We start from the raw sequence: 17,755 nt of genomic DNA, 5'->3' as shown, positions 1-17,755 counted from the left end.
TTCAATCCGTCCCCGCCCAAGTTCACATACACGCGCACCAGTCTTGGGCACCATAACACAGGCAGTTACTCAAACAAAGTCTGACAAGGAACACGGCACAAAACTCACTGCACCGCAACAAGAAGCACTTTTTTCCCGTGTTAATGAAACATGTGGACTGTCTCCTAAATGTCACAGCGAGGCCCCTAGCCGTGGCATTTCGAAGACGGCAATACGCTCTACACTACAAAAACAAAATCATCGAGCCACGGAGGCCGTTTTCTGTCACGATGAGGACGCGTGCGTACCTCAGAAGAACTTTGGGGGTTGCGACGCGTATCGGTCGACTTTAAATACCCAGTTGTCCCACTATTTCCCTCCCCCTGGTTGGACAATTGAATGTGGTTGTCGCTCAAAGCTGGAGAGGGTTGCCCAGGAAGCTCCTCTCGACGTCCCAACAAGTCCTGGGAGGCTACCGATTCTCCTACGGAATCAGAGACGACTGCTGACTGTGTAAACTCGGAAGTGATACAGTCAGACGGACTACTCAACTGAAGCTGATGACTCTGAGAAGACGCTGTCGCTACAGACGAGTCATTGGAATGACTATCCAAGTTTGAATATGAGTACAAAAAATCTTTGTCACTTGTACACAATGTACTACCTGCTGAACCCTTTATCACTAGGGTTAACTTAGACACATGCCACATCTTCCCATCACTGAGTAAAAAAGTAGATGGTCCTATCTGGGCCTTGACTTTACGAGGTTTACTGTACTTAAAAAATCCTTTCCTCTTAAATCTTATTCTGATGGTGTCTCCCACCTTGATACGAGTTGCCTGAGCACCTCTACGTTTGTCCACGTACTGTTTAGTCTGCCACTGTTTCTGCAAGACCCTTTCTTGAACGTGAGGCACAAGACTGTCCTGTTCCCGTAGATCTACACAGAGCTGCATGGTTCCATCCTTCTTGCTCACCACCACGAGCGGAGACACCCACTCAGAAGCCTCGACACGCTTGATGACGTCGCAGTCCTCGAGACGTCGCAATTCATTTGGGACCTGGTCACGGAGAGCCAGGGGTAGTCTGCGCAACTTTGAAGATACTGGTTTCGCATCTTGCTGCCGATGAATTCGGTGCACACTGTTGTTGACGAGACTCAACTCGTCACTGAAGAGGTGATCAAAACCCGGAGGCACACCTGTGGGGCTCTGTACTGAAGGAAGCGATGGTAGACGACATGTCAGCGACGTACCGTCGATCTGTATGCCCAAGCGTTGGATAGCGTCTAAACCAAGCAGTGATGTTCCTGTAGTCGTTACGTGGAACGTGACGGAGCATGACCTTTGGAAAAACTGGACAGTGGCTTGAAACAGGCCTTGAATGTTGATGCGTTGCTTGGAGAAATTTCTGAAGTCCACTGTTGGTTGTGACAGCCTGTGCTGTCGACCAAAGTTATTTCTAAAATCTTCGGCCGTCATGCATGACACAGACGCTCCCGTATCCACCGGCAGTCGCATGGAGACGCTGTTCACTACGACCGGAACTTCCAAATCTTTTTAGTTTCCAAAGCACTTACCGTCAAGACAGACTTGAACGGCTGCCTTGCGGAAGTTGAAGAGCGTCTCTGCGGAAGAGACGTGTTGAACAGTACGGGTTTTCCGGCATACTGATGCAAAATGGCCCAACGTGTGACAGGCGTTGCACCGCCGGTTCCTTGCTGGACAATTCTTGTGCGTTGCAATATGTTTCGTGCTGCCACACCGGTCGCATGCACCACGGTTCCCGGAGGAGCCATGTGCGAAATGTCGGCCCTCTTGGCGGCTTCTCGGAAAAAGTCGGCCCTCTTTGCGGCCTCCCGGAAGAAGTCGGCCATCTTCATGGCCTCCCGGACTACGTCGGCCATCTTGGCGGCTCCCCGGAAGAAGTCGGCCATCTTGGCCCGTCGACGGAACGCCAAGTTGAGATGCCTCGATTCTTCGTACATTTTCGGAGCCGAACGCGCGGTTCGCTCGATGCAAGGCTTCTAACGAGCGTCCAATTTCTTCGGCCTTGTCCAGGGACAGGGTTTCGCCATGAGCTAATAACTTTTCACGAACGCTGGCGTTCGCTACCCCGTGTATTATTTGGTCTCGGACGCGCTCGTCGTAGGTTGTGCCGAAGTTGCACTGTACCGCCTTCTCCTTCAATGCGGTCACGAATTCCAGGAATCCTTCTCCCTCGAACTGCTTTCGACTGGTGAATTCGTGCCTTTCCACCAGGACATTTGTTGATGCGGCGAACAGCCGGTCAAGCCGCTGCAAGAGTCTCGGGAACTCTGACGCTGGCGGGACCGCATCACTTGATGTTGACGCTGCGCCGGTCGACTGCCTTGCTGCTTCGCTTGAAGCTGACGCTGCGCTGGTTAACTGCCTTGCTGCTTCCTGCTCCTCGTCTGCAAAGTACTTCCGTTGTCCCTCACGCCCGAGGGCGCTGACGAGCGCGGACGCTCGTCGCGCGTCCGTCCAGTCGCCACCGCCGGCCGCTTCGACGTGGGCCTGAAAAATTTTTTTCCAGCGATACCATGGAATTAACGGTGGGCCGGGCACTTCAAGAAAAACGGGAAGGTTCGCCGTAAAAGACGCCATGCCCGGTAGCGCGCAGGAGACAGTGCAGAAAACAAGCCGGAGCTCGCAGCAGGAATGGGGCACGGAAGAACAAGGGGGCGAGTAGGCCTAGGCTCGGAAGCCTCGCGACGCCAAGTGCGTCGGTGGCGTTTGCAGGCCGTGCCGACACGTAAAGGACGCTTCACTTACGAAGCTCGCTGGTTTCCCGGGGCTTCGGTCGGAACCGCTGCGGGAATCCCATCCTCGTTGCCAAAAGATGTTGTGTCGGCAGCGGCAGGCAAGCGGGGGGCCCCGACCGGGCGAACGCGCGGCTAGCGCCGGCGCAGGAAGGAGACACGGAGCAAACTGCTCCCGATGAAAACCGGAACGAAGACTCGGCCGACCCACGGCCGTTTATTACTTATAAAGGCTTCACACGCCAGATGACACCTCCAGATTGGCCCAAGCTCGTCACATGACAGAAGGGGGGTGCGCCATCTAGCTAAACAACTACAAAACATACATGTACGATGACACCGAAATCAGACAGGGGGCAGCACTATACTACAGAAATGTCAGCACAAAAACCCACACAGACCCACCATTTACGGGAATGCGACCGGTAGCGATCGGGAACGATGACCAAAGTACAAGATGTTGGCACAGCGCTGTGTCGCCGCTTGCCGCTTACTGTGTACGTGCCGTGCGAAATGAAGAGTAGTTATCAAATCGCTATAGGGCCGCAACCTAACTATAAGAGCGGTTTCCTTCGTCCGGACTTCTTATTTTTAAGTCCAGCTCCAGCGGTAGCGGGTACACGAACTCGACGGGCTCAGGCCTAACCCAAACTTCGCTAAACAGGATCAACATTGACTCAAACTTCACGTGCACGGCTTGAGAGGACTGAAGCTCGTGCATTTCAACTTCGAAGGCATGTCAATTTGAGCGCGAATAATTATATGTACAAGTGAATGAGGTGCAGCTATCGCGTTGTCGGTTCGACGGCTAATCACGTAGGGTTCGGTCAAGCTATCACGGTCGACACTCTGATTTTGTCGGTGCTGTCGACACGAAAGCCCGTCGCGCTATATGACAAGTCGCACCCATCGGTTGCGTCATTGTCGGCCTATTACGATCAAATGATCTCAGTGACACAGTGCTGAATAGTCGGCCAATCGTCGGCGTCAGCGTCTTGTCGGTCTCGTATCGACCCAATGTTACCACGCCTTAAAACAGTACATGAAATCAGGCACACGCTGCCACCACCAACAACAGTGAGCCGACGCTGTAAGAAGAATGCGTCAGCAACGTGTTTTTGAAGTGTCGCCCAAGTGTAACGCAGGGGTTTATCGATAAATTTGACAGCCGTCAATGCAAGGCGGCAACTACGTGGTTAACGGTGCAGTTCAGACCAAGCCCTGGTCCTTTTCAGTTTCAAAGGGGAGTTGCAGTCTTACGCACGTTTTCGGCACCGCACCGACGCTGAGCTACCAGTAGAGTTTCAACGCGGTACATGGCACGAGCGTTTGCAACAGCGCGCGTCCAAGCGCTTTTTTTTCTTCCAGGGGTACTTTCCCCCAATATCTGGCTGCGCGGCCGCGCGCGCGTCCCTTCCAAAACGTTTCGCGACTAATCCGCTAGGGCAGGGCGCATGCGCCGTCGCGCCGTGAAAGAGGCGGATTATACAGGGTGTCCCAAGTACCATGCACCAAGGCTTAAATTAAGAGCAGTTGCGTTGCTCAAAGAAAACCTACTGCATATTGTTTCCAGTACAGTGGAGTAGCCCCCATTAATTTTTTCGTTCCTGAAATTTAGTTCGACAATTGCAAATAATTATCTAATTCGAGAAGTACTGTCCTAATTATCAAAGTGTCAATGAGGCATTTGTAGGCACCCCCAGGCACTCCCGAATGACATCTAACTGCTGTGTTTTCAGCGACGTACTAATTGCTTGCAATTTTTTCTGACTGGCAAACAAACCTCACAAAATATAAAAAATACCACATGGCCACGTTCCCACCTGCATCATAAAGCAGCGCCCTCAAATAAGCTTATTGATAGCAACTGCATTGCCTGTCGCAAACCCGAAACGGCAGTGCATCACCTTTATAATGGTATGGAAGGAGCACCAACAGCAGGTTTCGCGTCTTTGTAGCCATTCCTTGCTCTCTACGTCACACTTATTATCCATACCCCAAGGCTGACTGATCCCATTGATAACAAAAGCCCCTTGATAACGCAGTCGAAACTCCGCTCTGACCATGCACGGAACGCGAAAAGCAATGTAATACACATAGCATGTTTCGAAATCCCAGCATTGCCCGCACCGAATCGACAGTGTGTGCGCACAGCTAAATTTCGCGCCAGAAATTTGCTTCGAACCAAAGCCAAATTAAAGTGATGGTTTTATTTTTCATGAGAGTGTATATGTGCTGCAAAAACAGGGTCATGGGAAAAAATAAAAGCAAAATAAACAGACTGGGAAGTGACCCACATGTAGAGAAATAGCGAAACCGATGCGTTCAAGAAAGTAAATATAGCGCTTCTAAATGAGCCAAATTGGCAATCGACGCCTGCACAAAAAACAAACTAAAAGAATACATCAGATTTCAGTGTGCCCGTATTATCTATGAATTCGTAAGTGCCGTTAAACACCAGCTGCTGCCTAGAGGACATCTTAGAATAGGTGTCTCCTTCTGCAGCTACGCAGTACTCAGTTCACTTTATCACATCTTCAGTGGCTTTCTTGATGACCGACGCTGGAATTCCATGGCAGACATTCGTTGTCGTTGCGTTGACCTTATCTGACGTCCGTCTCGATCAAGTAAGCACAATCTTTCACATATCCTCAAAGAAAGAAATCGAGTGGAGAGAGGTCAGGTTGCCTGGCCGGCCAATTTCGCATGAAAAATCGCATCCATCCAGTTTCGTGCTCTGCTGCTGCTGTGTGCTAGTGCCCAACCTTGCTGATACCACGGAAGTGGAATACGTGATAGGGGTACTTCATTGAGAAACTCATCCACCACTCCTTCAAGTGTTTCGTCCATTCAATGTTGTCTGGTCAGCATGTGATCGAAGAAGATGGGACTGTTCATAGCACCGGCATAAATTTAGCAACTGGGACGAAACAAAATACAACTTCAAACATTTGCACTGACGTTGTCAATTCACTCTTGTGGTGATAGGACTTGTTGCAAAAAAAAAAAAAGAACAATCTATGCACTTTATCTACGCTAAGACAACAACTGTCACAGCTTGTTTCCAACTAACACCAAACGCGACAGGTTACTTTGGCCAAGGCATGGCAGATAAGGCACTAGCTCGATCACGATGTTCTGCAGCCAAGCTATATATGGCTAGTCAATTGGAAAGAGAAGCGAAACTGAGACACATATCATTCACGTGCATTTCACACGCCATTGATAAAAGACTCTACCGAAGGGGTGACTAAAGCCTACAGGTTTTTTGTAGGGCCAAAAAAGCATGCAAAGCATTTTGAAGTGAGGTGAACATACAGCAGCATATTCATTCTCTAGGCATAAGCTATCCATACCTTTAGAAATAATTGTTAATTCGCTACCTCCTTCTCTATACAAAATATAATAAACTTTTTCCTGTGTACATATTTAAATATATTGTGTATGTGCATAGTGTTTAGAGTAAATTTAAAACATGTTGAAATGAGAAAATACGGACGAGGCAGCCGCCGCTGGAAGTTCTAATGTGCTTGTTCTCCTATTCTCAGGATTTGCAGAAATAAAGCGAAGTGTGAATTAAAATCCGTGCACGCCTGCGCCAACAATGATACATTAAGCCATTAGCCAGAATAAAATTTTAAGTAAAAAGGTCGAGGCAAGTAAAAAAAAACCTCAAATGATGTGGTTGACAAAACTCTTGCAATGACACGTTAGGTGGAGGGGAGGCGGGTAGGCTTCGCCATCACCGGGGGGGGGGGAGGGGGTCTGCCCCGGAGCCCCCCCCCCCCCCCCCCCCTGTAGTCGGCGCCTATGGGTAGCGATGCACATTTTTAAAACCTTGTAATAAATTGCGCGCTTTATGTGGAGCACTTAGATGCATGAACGAATGATCAGAAAGCGCTACCTTAATGACTCAGTACAGTTGTGCGATATCGTCAAAATCATTTCGAGTCCCTTTAAAAGACCAAGAAAAAGGCTGTTTTATCTGTTTGCATGTCGGTTAGAGATACTGCAACTTTAATTTTTCTTTGTATTGCTTCACCCAGAATGCATTTCAGAATTGGCTGTGAGAAGACCAGGATTGGATGGTGTGGAAATTGCCCTATAAGGGGCGTAAATTTAAAATAAAGGAAAAACTTATTGTGACCAGACGAAGTGGTGTTTTGAAATGAATATACACCTGGCAGTGTTTCCTGAATATCGATTATGCCACTAAGCTTTGGTCACACACACAGCTAATTGAGAACTACCCTGTAAATGGGAATGTAAGCTGATTTGGAATATAGGTCGACCACTTGCTCAGAGGTAAAAAAAAAAATTTAAGAAAAAAAATTCTGCATTGCAGTGAACTACAGAACATGTTCAGTCAATTTGCTCATTCATCATCGGAGATGAAAACTGCGCATGTGAGTTGTCTGACCTGTCAGAACTGTGCAACTTGTCTGGAATGGGTACATAGCACATTCCTTTGCCAGCTTCCTTTTTCTGTGGCATGCTGAAGGTAGTAAGATACTTTGCCGAAGGTTCAGTGGTATGCACATTTGCAGTCTGCAAACGACAGTTAGATAAAATGAACATAAACTTTGAAAAGAGAAGTAAAATTTGCAGGTCACATTCACTTTTGCATAGATGGCAGCTGCCCAATGAGCCCTCTTGTCAAACGATGGTACCAGGTGAAAGCGCAGTGCTGGATGTTTGGAAAGGCACATTTAAAATGCTTGCGAGTGTATTACTAGTCTGCCTGCCTCCTCATGGGTGATGCATGGAAAACTGGCATCATGACACTGCTACTTTTAAAATGACAGCAAACTCGTGCGCAATAATAGATGAGGTAGCAGGTTTGAGCCACAAGTGCAGGCAATGCGTGGATGAAAAGCTCCAGAGAATATGGCCAACCTGAATGGAAAACCTTTATTGTTTTCTTTTTTTTTCATTTCTGGGTGAAAACAAATAATGATGTAACAACTCGGTTCAAAAACTTCTGCCGAAGTCGCTGAGGTGTCTAGAGTCCACAATGTGCCCAGCCATTTTTGTTGAGTACTCATGCAGCTCATTGCTAATTGTGTTGTTGCACATTATGTGATCTGCAGTCATTACTTGTGACGAGACCACAGTGGTGCTGTTAGGTTGAAAGTTTTCTTACTTTACCATTAATGCTGATAAAATCTTCAAACAACACGTAGCCAACAAGGGGATAATGTTAAGTCTTCAAAACCTGCTGTTGTGACAACTTTCCCACCATCCCTTTTCTCCTTCTGTTTTCCGCATGTGTATACTGTAGATTGATCTGATTTGCCTCCTACTGAAGCTTACAGTGGCAAAAAGTGCTGCAACTGAAACACCTTTTCCTTTTTCTCCTAGACCCATGTGTTATACAGCATTTTCCATGTATTATGTGTTCAGGTTTACTTAAGTGTAAGTGTTACCTATCAATGACGGTGATTCTTGGTCAGTCAAGGTTTCAATATCACCGGAACTCACCAGGAAATAACAGGGGTGTAATGGGGTGAAAAATATATGGCACTTACGGGAAAGGGTTCTGCACTTTTCAAATCTTTTGACTTATACAATATTTTGAGATATGAGATTCATGAGTTCACGGGCGTTTCCTGTATTCAGTATTTGCACAGCCCTAATGTTCAGTGGTGTTAAAAAGTGAATGTAGCTCAGTTCTGCCTTAGTACTTTGGTTTCTTTTTGTGCCTTCTTTCTATTTGTTGAGTACCGACATGTCTGCACAGTGCAAAAAAACAAGGACAGAAGAAATAACACAACATGGTGCCTTTGTTGTGTTCTTTCTTTTGTCCTCGTCTTTTTTTGCTGTGCAGACATGTCGATATTGAATCGCTAACTCACCCAAGCTTCCACTTTTTCAAGATCTTTTTGTTGAGGCTTTATCTTATAAGAAATTATTCTAATTCCATGCCTATCACTTGTGTCACACTTGCAAGCATGCATTTAATAAATTACTTGTTTGTGTTTTGCACAAAAATTTTGAATTCCAGCACATTTGTATCAGTGGTGCATGTTATCTGATTTTGTAACATCAAAGTAAAGAGTTTACAATGCTTGAAGCCTCAAATTTTGAGGGTTGCAGCCTGCAGCAGGATGTGCAATCAGCAGACTGGTCTGCTGTTTGATAAGGCATATTGCCAACTGTAAAGAAATTTGGCTCTTTCATAAAGAAAGCCTATGCGCTTTAAGTTTTTGACTATAATATTCCACTTGTACTGACTGTACATATTCTGACTGTACATATTCAATTTGTACTGTACATATTTCACTTGTGCAGCTGTTTGGAAATTCATTGTTTGTAAATTGTACCTTGGTTTCTGCATTGCAGGCATCAATACCTTGATCAACATCATGTCACGCTTTGGCCGACAAGAGGAGACGGCATCCAGCATCAGCCATAATGAGCGGTTGGAGTTTCTTGGTGATGCAGTGGTGGAGTTTCTCTCAAGCATCCACCTTTTCTTTATGTTCGCTGACCTTGAAGAAGGTGGATTGGCCACCTATCGAGCTGCCATTGTCCAGAACCAGCACTTGGCCGTTCTTGCTAAGGTAGGTTAAAGGTAAAACATTTAGAGCATCAGGGTTGCGGATATTGTTTTGAACAGAAAGTTCAACAAAACAATATGACTGAACATACACAGGCGCTTGTATGTCCTGTTTCATTCTTTCGTCTTAGTGGTCAAAGGCATCAAAATATATCACCATTACTGGCTTAATGTCGTGGGTCACCAACCTTGGGGGCATGCGGATGTTACGAGAGGTGGGGTTGGGAGATGCAAAGCAGCACTGCAAACAGATTTCAATTACACTCTACCACAAACTTAAGATAAAACTCACTCAAACTAAAACACAATGAAAAAATACTAACACTTATGCAACCTATTTGATAATGACTAAACATGTGCTTATTACCGGCTACGTTAGTAATCCTGTGTGTCCAAAAAATTATTGTACTCGTTTCTTTGTCTTAGGCCTGCTCACTGCTTGTATGTCTAGGATATCCTCCTTAGCTCGACTTGTCCCATTCCCAATTTGTGTCCCAAAAATTCCACGACGTTGTACCCTAGGTCACATTTGGTTGGTTTTATCGTCAACCCTGCATCCTTTACTCTCATCCAGGGCCTGAAGAGGTTCATCCCACGTCTCAGTGGCAACCAGTATGTCGTTAATATACCGTATTTACTCGCATAATGATCGCACTTGTTTGCCAAAAATATTGATGCAAATTCAGGGGTGCGATCATTACGCAGGTTAAATTTGCCACGAAAAGAAACATGTTCTTTTTGTATACCTCATTTGCTGCAGACTGACAAGCAGGCGGCTGCCGCTGTCAGTACGGGACACCAAAACAAAAATGGCAGCCGGCGGAGCAAGCCGAACGCGATTATTTCTTGTGAGTACATTACGCACATTGAAACAGTTTCTTCCGTATCAGTAATTAATAATATTGTTACGGTGAAGGGAAGGAAGAAGTTGGATTGGACTAGACGAAGATGAAGTCTGGCAGTTGCCTGAACGCCATTAACATCAGTTGTAAATATAGATTATTTTACACTCGTGGGCCTGCTTTCTTCCTGCAACACTTTGGTGGAAGGTTTGGGGTACAATCACGGAACTTCACAGCGGACGTCACCTACCTGCCGCAACAATGGCAAATCAACCGACACAAGCGACAACGCCTCAGCAACCCGTGCCAACAGTCATCCTCACTCATCCGCGGGACCCAGGGACATTTTGTGGCACGGACAACGCCGACGTCGAGGACTGGCTAACGATGTACGAGCAAGTGTGCGACAACAACAGGTGGGATCCAACAACGATGCTAGCAAACGTGATATTTTATCTAAGAGGAACTGCGAAGCAATGATACGACACACACGAAGCTGACCTAACGAGCTGGGATGTCTGCAAAGAAAAAATGCGAGACCTGTTTGGCAGACCTGTCGGTCGTCAGCTGGCAGCAAAAAAAGAACTTGCGTGCCGCGCTCAGACGTCCACAGAATCCTATGTCATGTACATACAGGATGTGCTGGCCCTCTGTCGCAAGGCTGATGACAAAATGATCGAGGCAGACAAGATTGGTCATATACTGAAAGATATTGCAGACGATACCTTCAATCTCCTGGTGTGTAAGGATTGTACCACTGTGGATGCAATTGTAAAGGAGTGCCGGCGCTTCGAACAAGAGAAGGGCCGCCGCGTCGCACAAACTTTCGACCGATTGCCTAATACCGCCGCGACATCTTCTTGCGAAGACCCGCCAGGGTTCGTTCAGCCCGCAGGACCGGAAGATATCATGCGCATCGTTCGCCGTGAGCTTGAGGCCATGGCTCCGGCTCCAGTTCGTCCCGACTGTCGGGAAAGCGTGTCCGCTATCTCCCTCATACAAGCAGTCGTTCGGGAGGAAATAGCAAGTTTGGGCATTCCATCTCTCTGCTCAGTCCGCCATACAAACACCTACCAGATTTCTCCGGCCGCTCGCTCCCAGACGCAAAGCTTTCCGCCACCCCGTCGCAACCCAGCTGACTGGCGCATAGCGGATGATAAACCCATCTGCTTTAATTGTTCCGGTATTGGACACATCGCACGTCATTGCCGCAACCACTGGTCGTCGCCTCCTCGGTGGTCGTCTCCGAGTCACTACCGCCAAGTACAAGACAATCGCACTTTCTCGCCCTATACGCCGACTAGAAACATCAACGGCGACGGTGCTGCACCAAGATCTAGCCGCTCCCCGTCTCCGCAATGTCGTAGGCCCCATTCGCCTCTCGTTCACCGCTCTTCGTCTCCTCCTGCAACCGGTCGCTTCGCTTCGGGAAACTAGGTGGTGCAGCTCCCGGAGGTGAAGCTGCAACTACGACCCGGCCCACAAATCCTCTGTTGACCTTGCCTACATGTGGAAACCTACTGGACATCGAAGTTGATGGCGTTCCTGTTAGATCTCTCGTTGATACAGGAGCACAGCTTTCAGTTATGAGCGCTGCTCTCCGCCGAAGGCTCAAGAAGGTTCTGACACCCGCCGTACTGGGCACTGTGCGAGTCGCCGATGGGAGTAATTCACCTGTCCTTGGAATGTGCACAGCACGTGTGACCATTGGGGGCCATTATACCGTTGTTCTATTTATCGTCCTTGAACACTGTCCGCACGACCTAATTCTCGGCCTCGACTTCCTTTCGAAACACTCTGCCCAAATTGACTGCTCCGCAGGTATTGTACAGTTGGATCTGCCACTTCCTGCCGACACAACAACTTGTGCTTCACACCGCTTATGTTCTGCTGAGTTTGCAAGGCTGTCTCCCCAAGCGGCTACAAATGTCCTCCTGACGCCCTGTCCTCCCGTACCTGATGGCGAGTATGTCGTGTCGCCGCTTACTGACGTGGTTTTGTCGCGCAATATTGCCCTGCCGAGCACCTTAGTCCGGATCCGCGAAAACTGCACTCGTATGCCCATCCTTAATTTTGGATTTTCGTCGCATGGGCTGCCACACGGTATCGCCATTGCGAATATCACTCCTTTGCAAGAATTTGAGGTTTCTTCATTGACCTCTGAATCCTTCCTCAGTACCAACAGACCATTTTCACCCACTCCTCCGTACTCAACGCCTACGGACGATGTTTCTAAGATGATCGCCCCTGGCCTTCCTTCCAAGCAAACAGATCTCTTCGTCATCTCCTGTCATCTTATCGGGACATCTTTGATTTGGACGACCGTCCACTTGGCCAGACATCTGTTGTCACGCATCGCATCAACACCGGTGACGCCAGCCCCATTCATAGGCGGCCATATCGTGTCTCCGCAACAGAAAGGGCCATCATACAAAAAGAGGTAGACAGGATGATGGACAAGGACATCATTGAACCTTCAAGTAGCCCGTGGGCATCACCAGTTGTCTTAGTAAAGAAGAAAGACAACTCGTGACGCTTCTGCGTTGACTATCGTCACCTCAACAGGATAACAAAGGAGGATGTTTATCCCCTGCCTCGCATTGATGACGCTCTTGACTGCCTTCACGGATCCCAATACTTTTCATCAATTGACCTCCGCTCCGGCTATTGGCAGATTAGCGTCGATAAGATGGACTGCGAGAAAACTGCTTTCGTCACACCGGACGGTCTGTACCAATTTAAAGTCATGCCCTTTGGATTATGCAATGCACCAACTACATTCGAGCGCATGATGGACTCTATCTTGCGCGGCTTGAAGTGGTCTACATGCCTCTGTTACCTCGACGATGTGATTGTGTTTTCGCCGAACTTTGAGAGCCATCTGCGGCGCCTGACAGCCATACTCTCCGTGTTTCGCAGGGCTGGCCTTCAGCTAAATTCCTCCAAGTTCCATTTCGGTCGCCGTGAAATTAACATGCTCGGCCATCTCGTAAACGCCGCCGCAATCCAGCCTGATCCACAGAAAGTTCACGCCGTGCGAAATTTTCCTGTACCTTGTTCAACAAACGATGTCTGTAGTTTTCTGGGCTTATGCTCTTATTTCCGGCGATTTGTGAAAAATTTTGTCAACATAGCTCACCCTCTCACTGACCTTCTTAAGAAAGACGTCGCTTTCTCTTGGGGACCACTGCAGGAGAAAGCGTTCCCTACCCTGATTGAGCAGCTTACAACTTCCTCAATTCCGTCACACTTTGATCCTTCTGCGCCAACTGAAGTACGAACTGACGCGAGTGGTCATGGCATCGGCGCTGTCCTCGCTCAGCGTCAACAGGGCCAATACCGTGTCATCGCTTACGCTAGCCGCCTTCTTTCCACGCCCGAGCGAAATTACTGCATTACTGAGAGAGAATGTCTCGCGCTCGTATGGGCGGTCGCGAAATTTCGGCCGTACCTTTTCGGTCGGAGCTTCTGCGTCGTAACCGATCATCACGCCCTCTGCTGGCTCTCCTCTTTGAAGGACCCAACTGGACAACTTGCACGTTGGGCCTTGCGTCTACAAGAATATACATTTTCTATTAAGTATAAATCAAAGCGCCTGCATAAAGACGCTGACTGCCTGTCCCGCAATCCCGTGGATCAACCAGATGATGCCGATGCAGACTCGGACATCAGTGTTCTATCCCTCTCCGGCTTCCTCCATATTGGCGACGAGCAGCACAAAGATCCTGTTCTTCTAACACTTATGGAACGCCTAAGCTCCTCGCCCAACGACCCGTCCCTCCGGATGTTTACTTTGCACGATGGAACTTTATGCCGTCGTAGCATTCGTCCTGACGGCCCGGAGCTCCTCTTAGTCGTTCCCAAGCACCTTCGACTAGCTGTGCTCCAGCAACTTCACGACGCTCCTACTGCTGGACATCTGGCCATCACTTGTACATACGACCGCCTGCGGCGACGCTTCTTCTGGCCCGGCATTTATCGCTCTGTGCGCCATTTTGTCGCTTCTTGCGACCTGTGTCAGCGCCGGAAGACGCCTGCTATGCCTCCCGCTGGTTTGCTGCAACCAATTGATATCCCTACAGAGCCCTTCTACCGGGTGGGCCTAGACCTCCTTGGCCCCTTTCCCATTTCCATCAAAGGAAACAAATGGATTGCTGTAGCAACTGATTATGCACACGAGATATGCCATCGCACGAGCGCTACCAACCAGCTGCGCTACAGATGTCGCCGACTTCTTACTATACGACGTCATCCTGCACCATGGCTGCACCACGGCCACCAGTTGCTGACGGATCGCGGCCGCTACTTTCTATCAAAGGTTGTCGACGATCTGCTCCGCTCCTGTTCTACAGAACACCAGGTTGCTACCGCGTACCACCCTCAAATGAACGGCCTCACCGAGCGACTCAACCGCACGCTAGCTGAAATGCTGGCCATGTACGTTTCCGACGATCGCCGCGACTGGGACATCGCTTTACCATACATCACTTTCGCATACAACTCGTCCCGTCACGACACTGCCAGATTTTCACCATTTTACCTGTTGTATGGCTGCGACCCCACCTTGCCCTTCGACATGTTGCTACCTTCTGCAGTACAATCACCCAGCACTGGTTACGCTCGTGATGCTATTGACTTAGCCGCCCAGGCCCGAGAAGTCGCCCATCATCGCCTCACAGTCTTGCAAGCTTCTCAAAAGCGACGCTACGACCTTTGGCAACGAGACTCCCATTTTTCACCTGGTTCCCTTGGCCTCTGGACGCCTTCACGTCACGTCGGCTTGTCAGAAAAACTACTTTGCCGTTATTCTGGTCCGTACCAGATCTTACGCCAACTGTCCGACGTGACATACGAGATCGCCCCAGTCAGTCAGCCTGCAGTGCCTTCCAACGTCACCAGCGATGTTGTTCACGGCGCCAGGCTGAAGCCCTATGTCCCCCCATTAAGTGATGCTCTATAACTTGCACCGGGACGGAGCTACCCCGCCGGAAGGGTGATGTTACGTTGAAGGGAAGGAAGAAGTTGGATTGGACTAGACGAAGACGAAGTCTGGCAGTTGCCTGAACGCCATTAACATCAGTTGTAAATATAGATTATTTTACACTCATGGGCCTGCCTTCTTCCTGCAACAATATCGTTAATATCGGCAAGTTTGCGAAAATAACGTAGCCATGTCCTCTTTGAAGGGACAGAAACAGAGATGGGCGCGCTTAGCTGCCAGTGACAGAAACACATGGCGGGCATGCTGTGGAAACTGTGGCATTTGTCTTCACTGCTATCCTAATACGGCATTTTTATGCTAAGGGTGGGCAAATAGCCGCGTTACAAGCATCGGCGTATGAACAGGATACACTTCTAACTTATCAGTGTAAACGTGGCTACTATCGTTGCCTCTTGTGATTTGTTGCATGCCCACGAGTGCAGACGAGAAGGATCGAAAGGCGCCCTTTATGTTGTTGACCAAAACCATTGTGAAGCCTACAAATAATAAAGCCGAGGCAAGTTTGGTTGTAGCTTTTTTTTTTTTTTTTTTTTTTCTCATGGAAGCGTGGAAAGTGATGAAAGGAATGAAATGGGGTATTTGCTTAAGAATGTTGGGTGCATGCAGACCGCTTGGTATGTCTTCAAGAGTTGTTCGCGTAGCATTCAGCAGATGGTAAGCGTGATTATCATTAGCTAGACTTGGCACACGACATATCGCTGTGACAAGTTCAGGGTGCAATCATTACACGGGAAAGAAAAAAACATATAATTTTGACGACAAAATTCAGGGGTGCGACCATTACGCTAGTGCGATCATCATACGAGTAAATACGGTAGTGTTCAACATGCGGCACACCATGTAGGACCCGTCTCATCAGTCTTGTGAACACTGCTGCCGCTGTCTTTAGACCGAATGGCATAGTACTTAAATTGAAATAGTCCTTTTGAGCCTGAGAAAGCTGTCTTTTCTTTGGACGCTTCTTCCATAGGAATCTGCCAGCATCCTTTAGGCAAGTCCAGTTTTGAGAAATATATCTTATTTGCCACTCTTGCTTCTAGCACGTCTATTGTCTGTTTTCAATACGTTGTACAGATGCCTGAAGTCAACGCATACTCTATTAGAACCGTCGGCTTTCTTAACCACCGCTAATGGCGTGTTATAAGGAGAATTAGCCCTTTCTATGATTCCTTGCCTTAACGTCTCATCGATCTCACTTTCAATCACTTCTTGCATTGCAAGGGGTAGTGGATATTGCTTTACATGCACTGGTTCCTCTGTTGAACGCTGTAGCTTGTGCCGCACTACTTCTGTCTGCCCGGGGAGATCTGAAAACACTTCCTTGAACTTGTGAATCAACCCTCTCAACTTCTCTACATGTGTTGCAGGTAGGGATTGGTTCAACCTAACACTCTCTTCCCCCATGGTCTTCTTATCAATATAAGTGTGCACCTCCCCGTGGTCCTTCTCTTCGGCAATCACCATGCAAACTCTTGTCCTCTCCTCGTTCTTCCCCTTTTCTATCTCCGTTCTCTCTTCATACTTTTTCAACATGTTGAGGTGTAACACCTTCTTGCAGTCCTGAACTGAGATATTGCTACACGCGTGTGGCATTTGATTGTTTGAACGAGGCGCGTGGGTGCCATCACTCGAGAAAAGAGGAGGCAGAGTAAACTGGGCTCGTGCTGTGAATCTAACCGATCAGTGCTGCAACCGTTGTTGTAAATGTAACCTGTAAATAGTTGCTCCGCTTACTAAGTCATCCTTTGCGTAACATTGTGGTGGAGGTGGAGTGTTCTCCGTCCTCGCCACGGAGCTCCGAATTGGCCGCACCGTCGTCTTCTCAGCCATGGCTTCCAATGGAACCACCCCGTCACCACCTACGCCTACGGCACCAACCACAACGTACGTTACGGTCCCTAGTCTCCATGATCCTGGGACATTCTCCGCCCAAAATGACGTTGACATCGACGCCTGGCTCAGCATGTAAGAGCGTGTTAGCCAAACCCACCACTGGGACCCTACCATCATGCTTGCCAATGTGATCTTTTATCTGGATGGGACACCGCGTGTCTGGTTTTGCACCAATGATAACGAGCTCTCCAGCTGGGATATTTGCAAAGAGCGGCTTCGCGACCTATTTGGCAACCCGTCAGGTCGCCAACAGGCTGCGCAAAAAGAACTTGCCACCTGTGTCCAGTCGTCGACCGAATCGTATGTCTCCTACATACAGGAAGTGCTCGCGCTTTGCCGGAAAGTCGATGTGCACAAGACCGAGGTTGACAAGGTGGGCCATATCCTAAAAGGTATCATGGATGACTCCTTCAATTTGCTCGTCCATAACAACGTTTCTACCGTCGACGCCATCGTCAAAGAATGCTGCCGCCTCGAGGTAGCCACAAGCCGCCGCGTCATCCCACAGTTTTCCCGGCTCCCAAACACCCCTGCCACATCCTCTTGCTCTGCTCTTGCCGCCACACGACCATTTCAAGAGAACGTCACACGTATCGTTCGCCGTGAGATTGAAGCGGCCAGTCCGGCCCCTCTTCATCCACGACCCCCTGACGGTACCTTTGACCAAGCGGCCCCATTATTTCCGTTATTCAAGCACT

General features: G+C 48.5%; 1 protein-coding gene across 3 annotated transcripts in view; it reads left to right on the top strand.

Moving 5' to 3' along the window:
- Positions 1 to 17,755, top strand: part of drosha (ribonuclease 3 drosha) — a 238,139-nt gene that overhangs the window by 125,678 nt on the left and 94,706 nt on the right. For all 3 annotated transcript variants that reach the window (XM_075696237.1, XM_075696246.1, XM_075696229.1), the window contains one exon: positions 9,104 to 9,324. In XM_075696237.1, the coding sequence (XP_075552352.1) occupies positions 9,104 to 9,324 (221 nt within the window). The remainder of the gene's footprint in view (positions 1 to 9,103; positions 9,325 to 17,755) is intronic.

This window comes from Dermacentor variabilis, chromosome 1 (genome assembly GCF_050947875.1).
Source record: "Dermacentor variabilis isolate Ectoservices chromosome 1, ASM5094787v1, whole genome shotgun sequence".
NCBI lineage: Eukaryota > Metazoa > Arthropoda > Arachnida > Ixodida > Ixodidae > Dermacentor > Dermacentor variabilis.
This window is presented reverse-complemented; position numbering and strand designations above follow the sequence as displayed.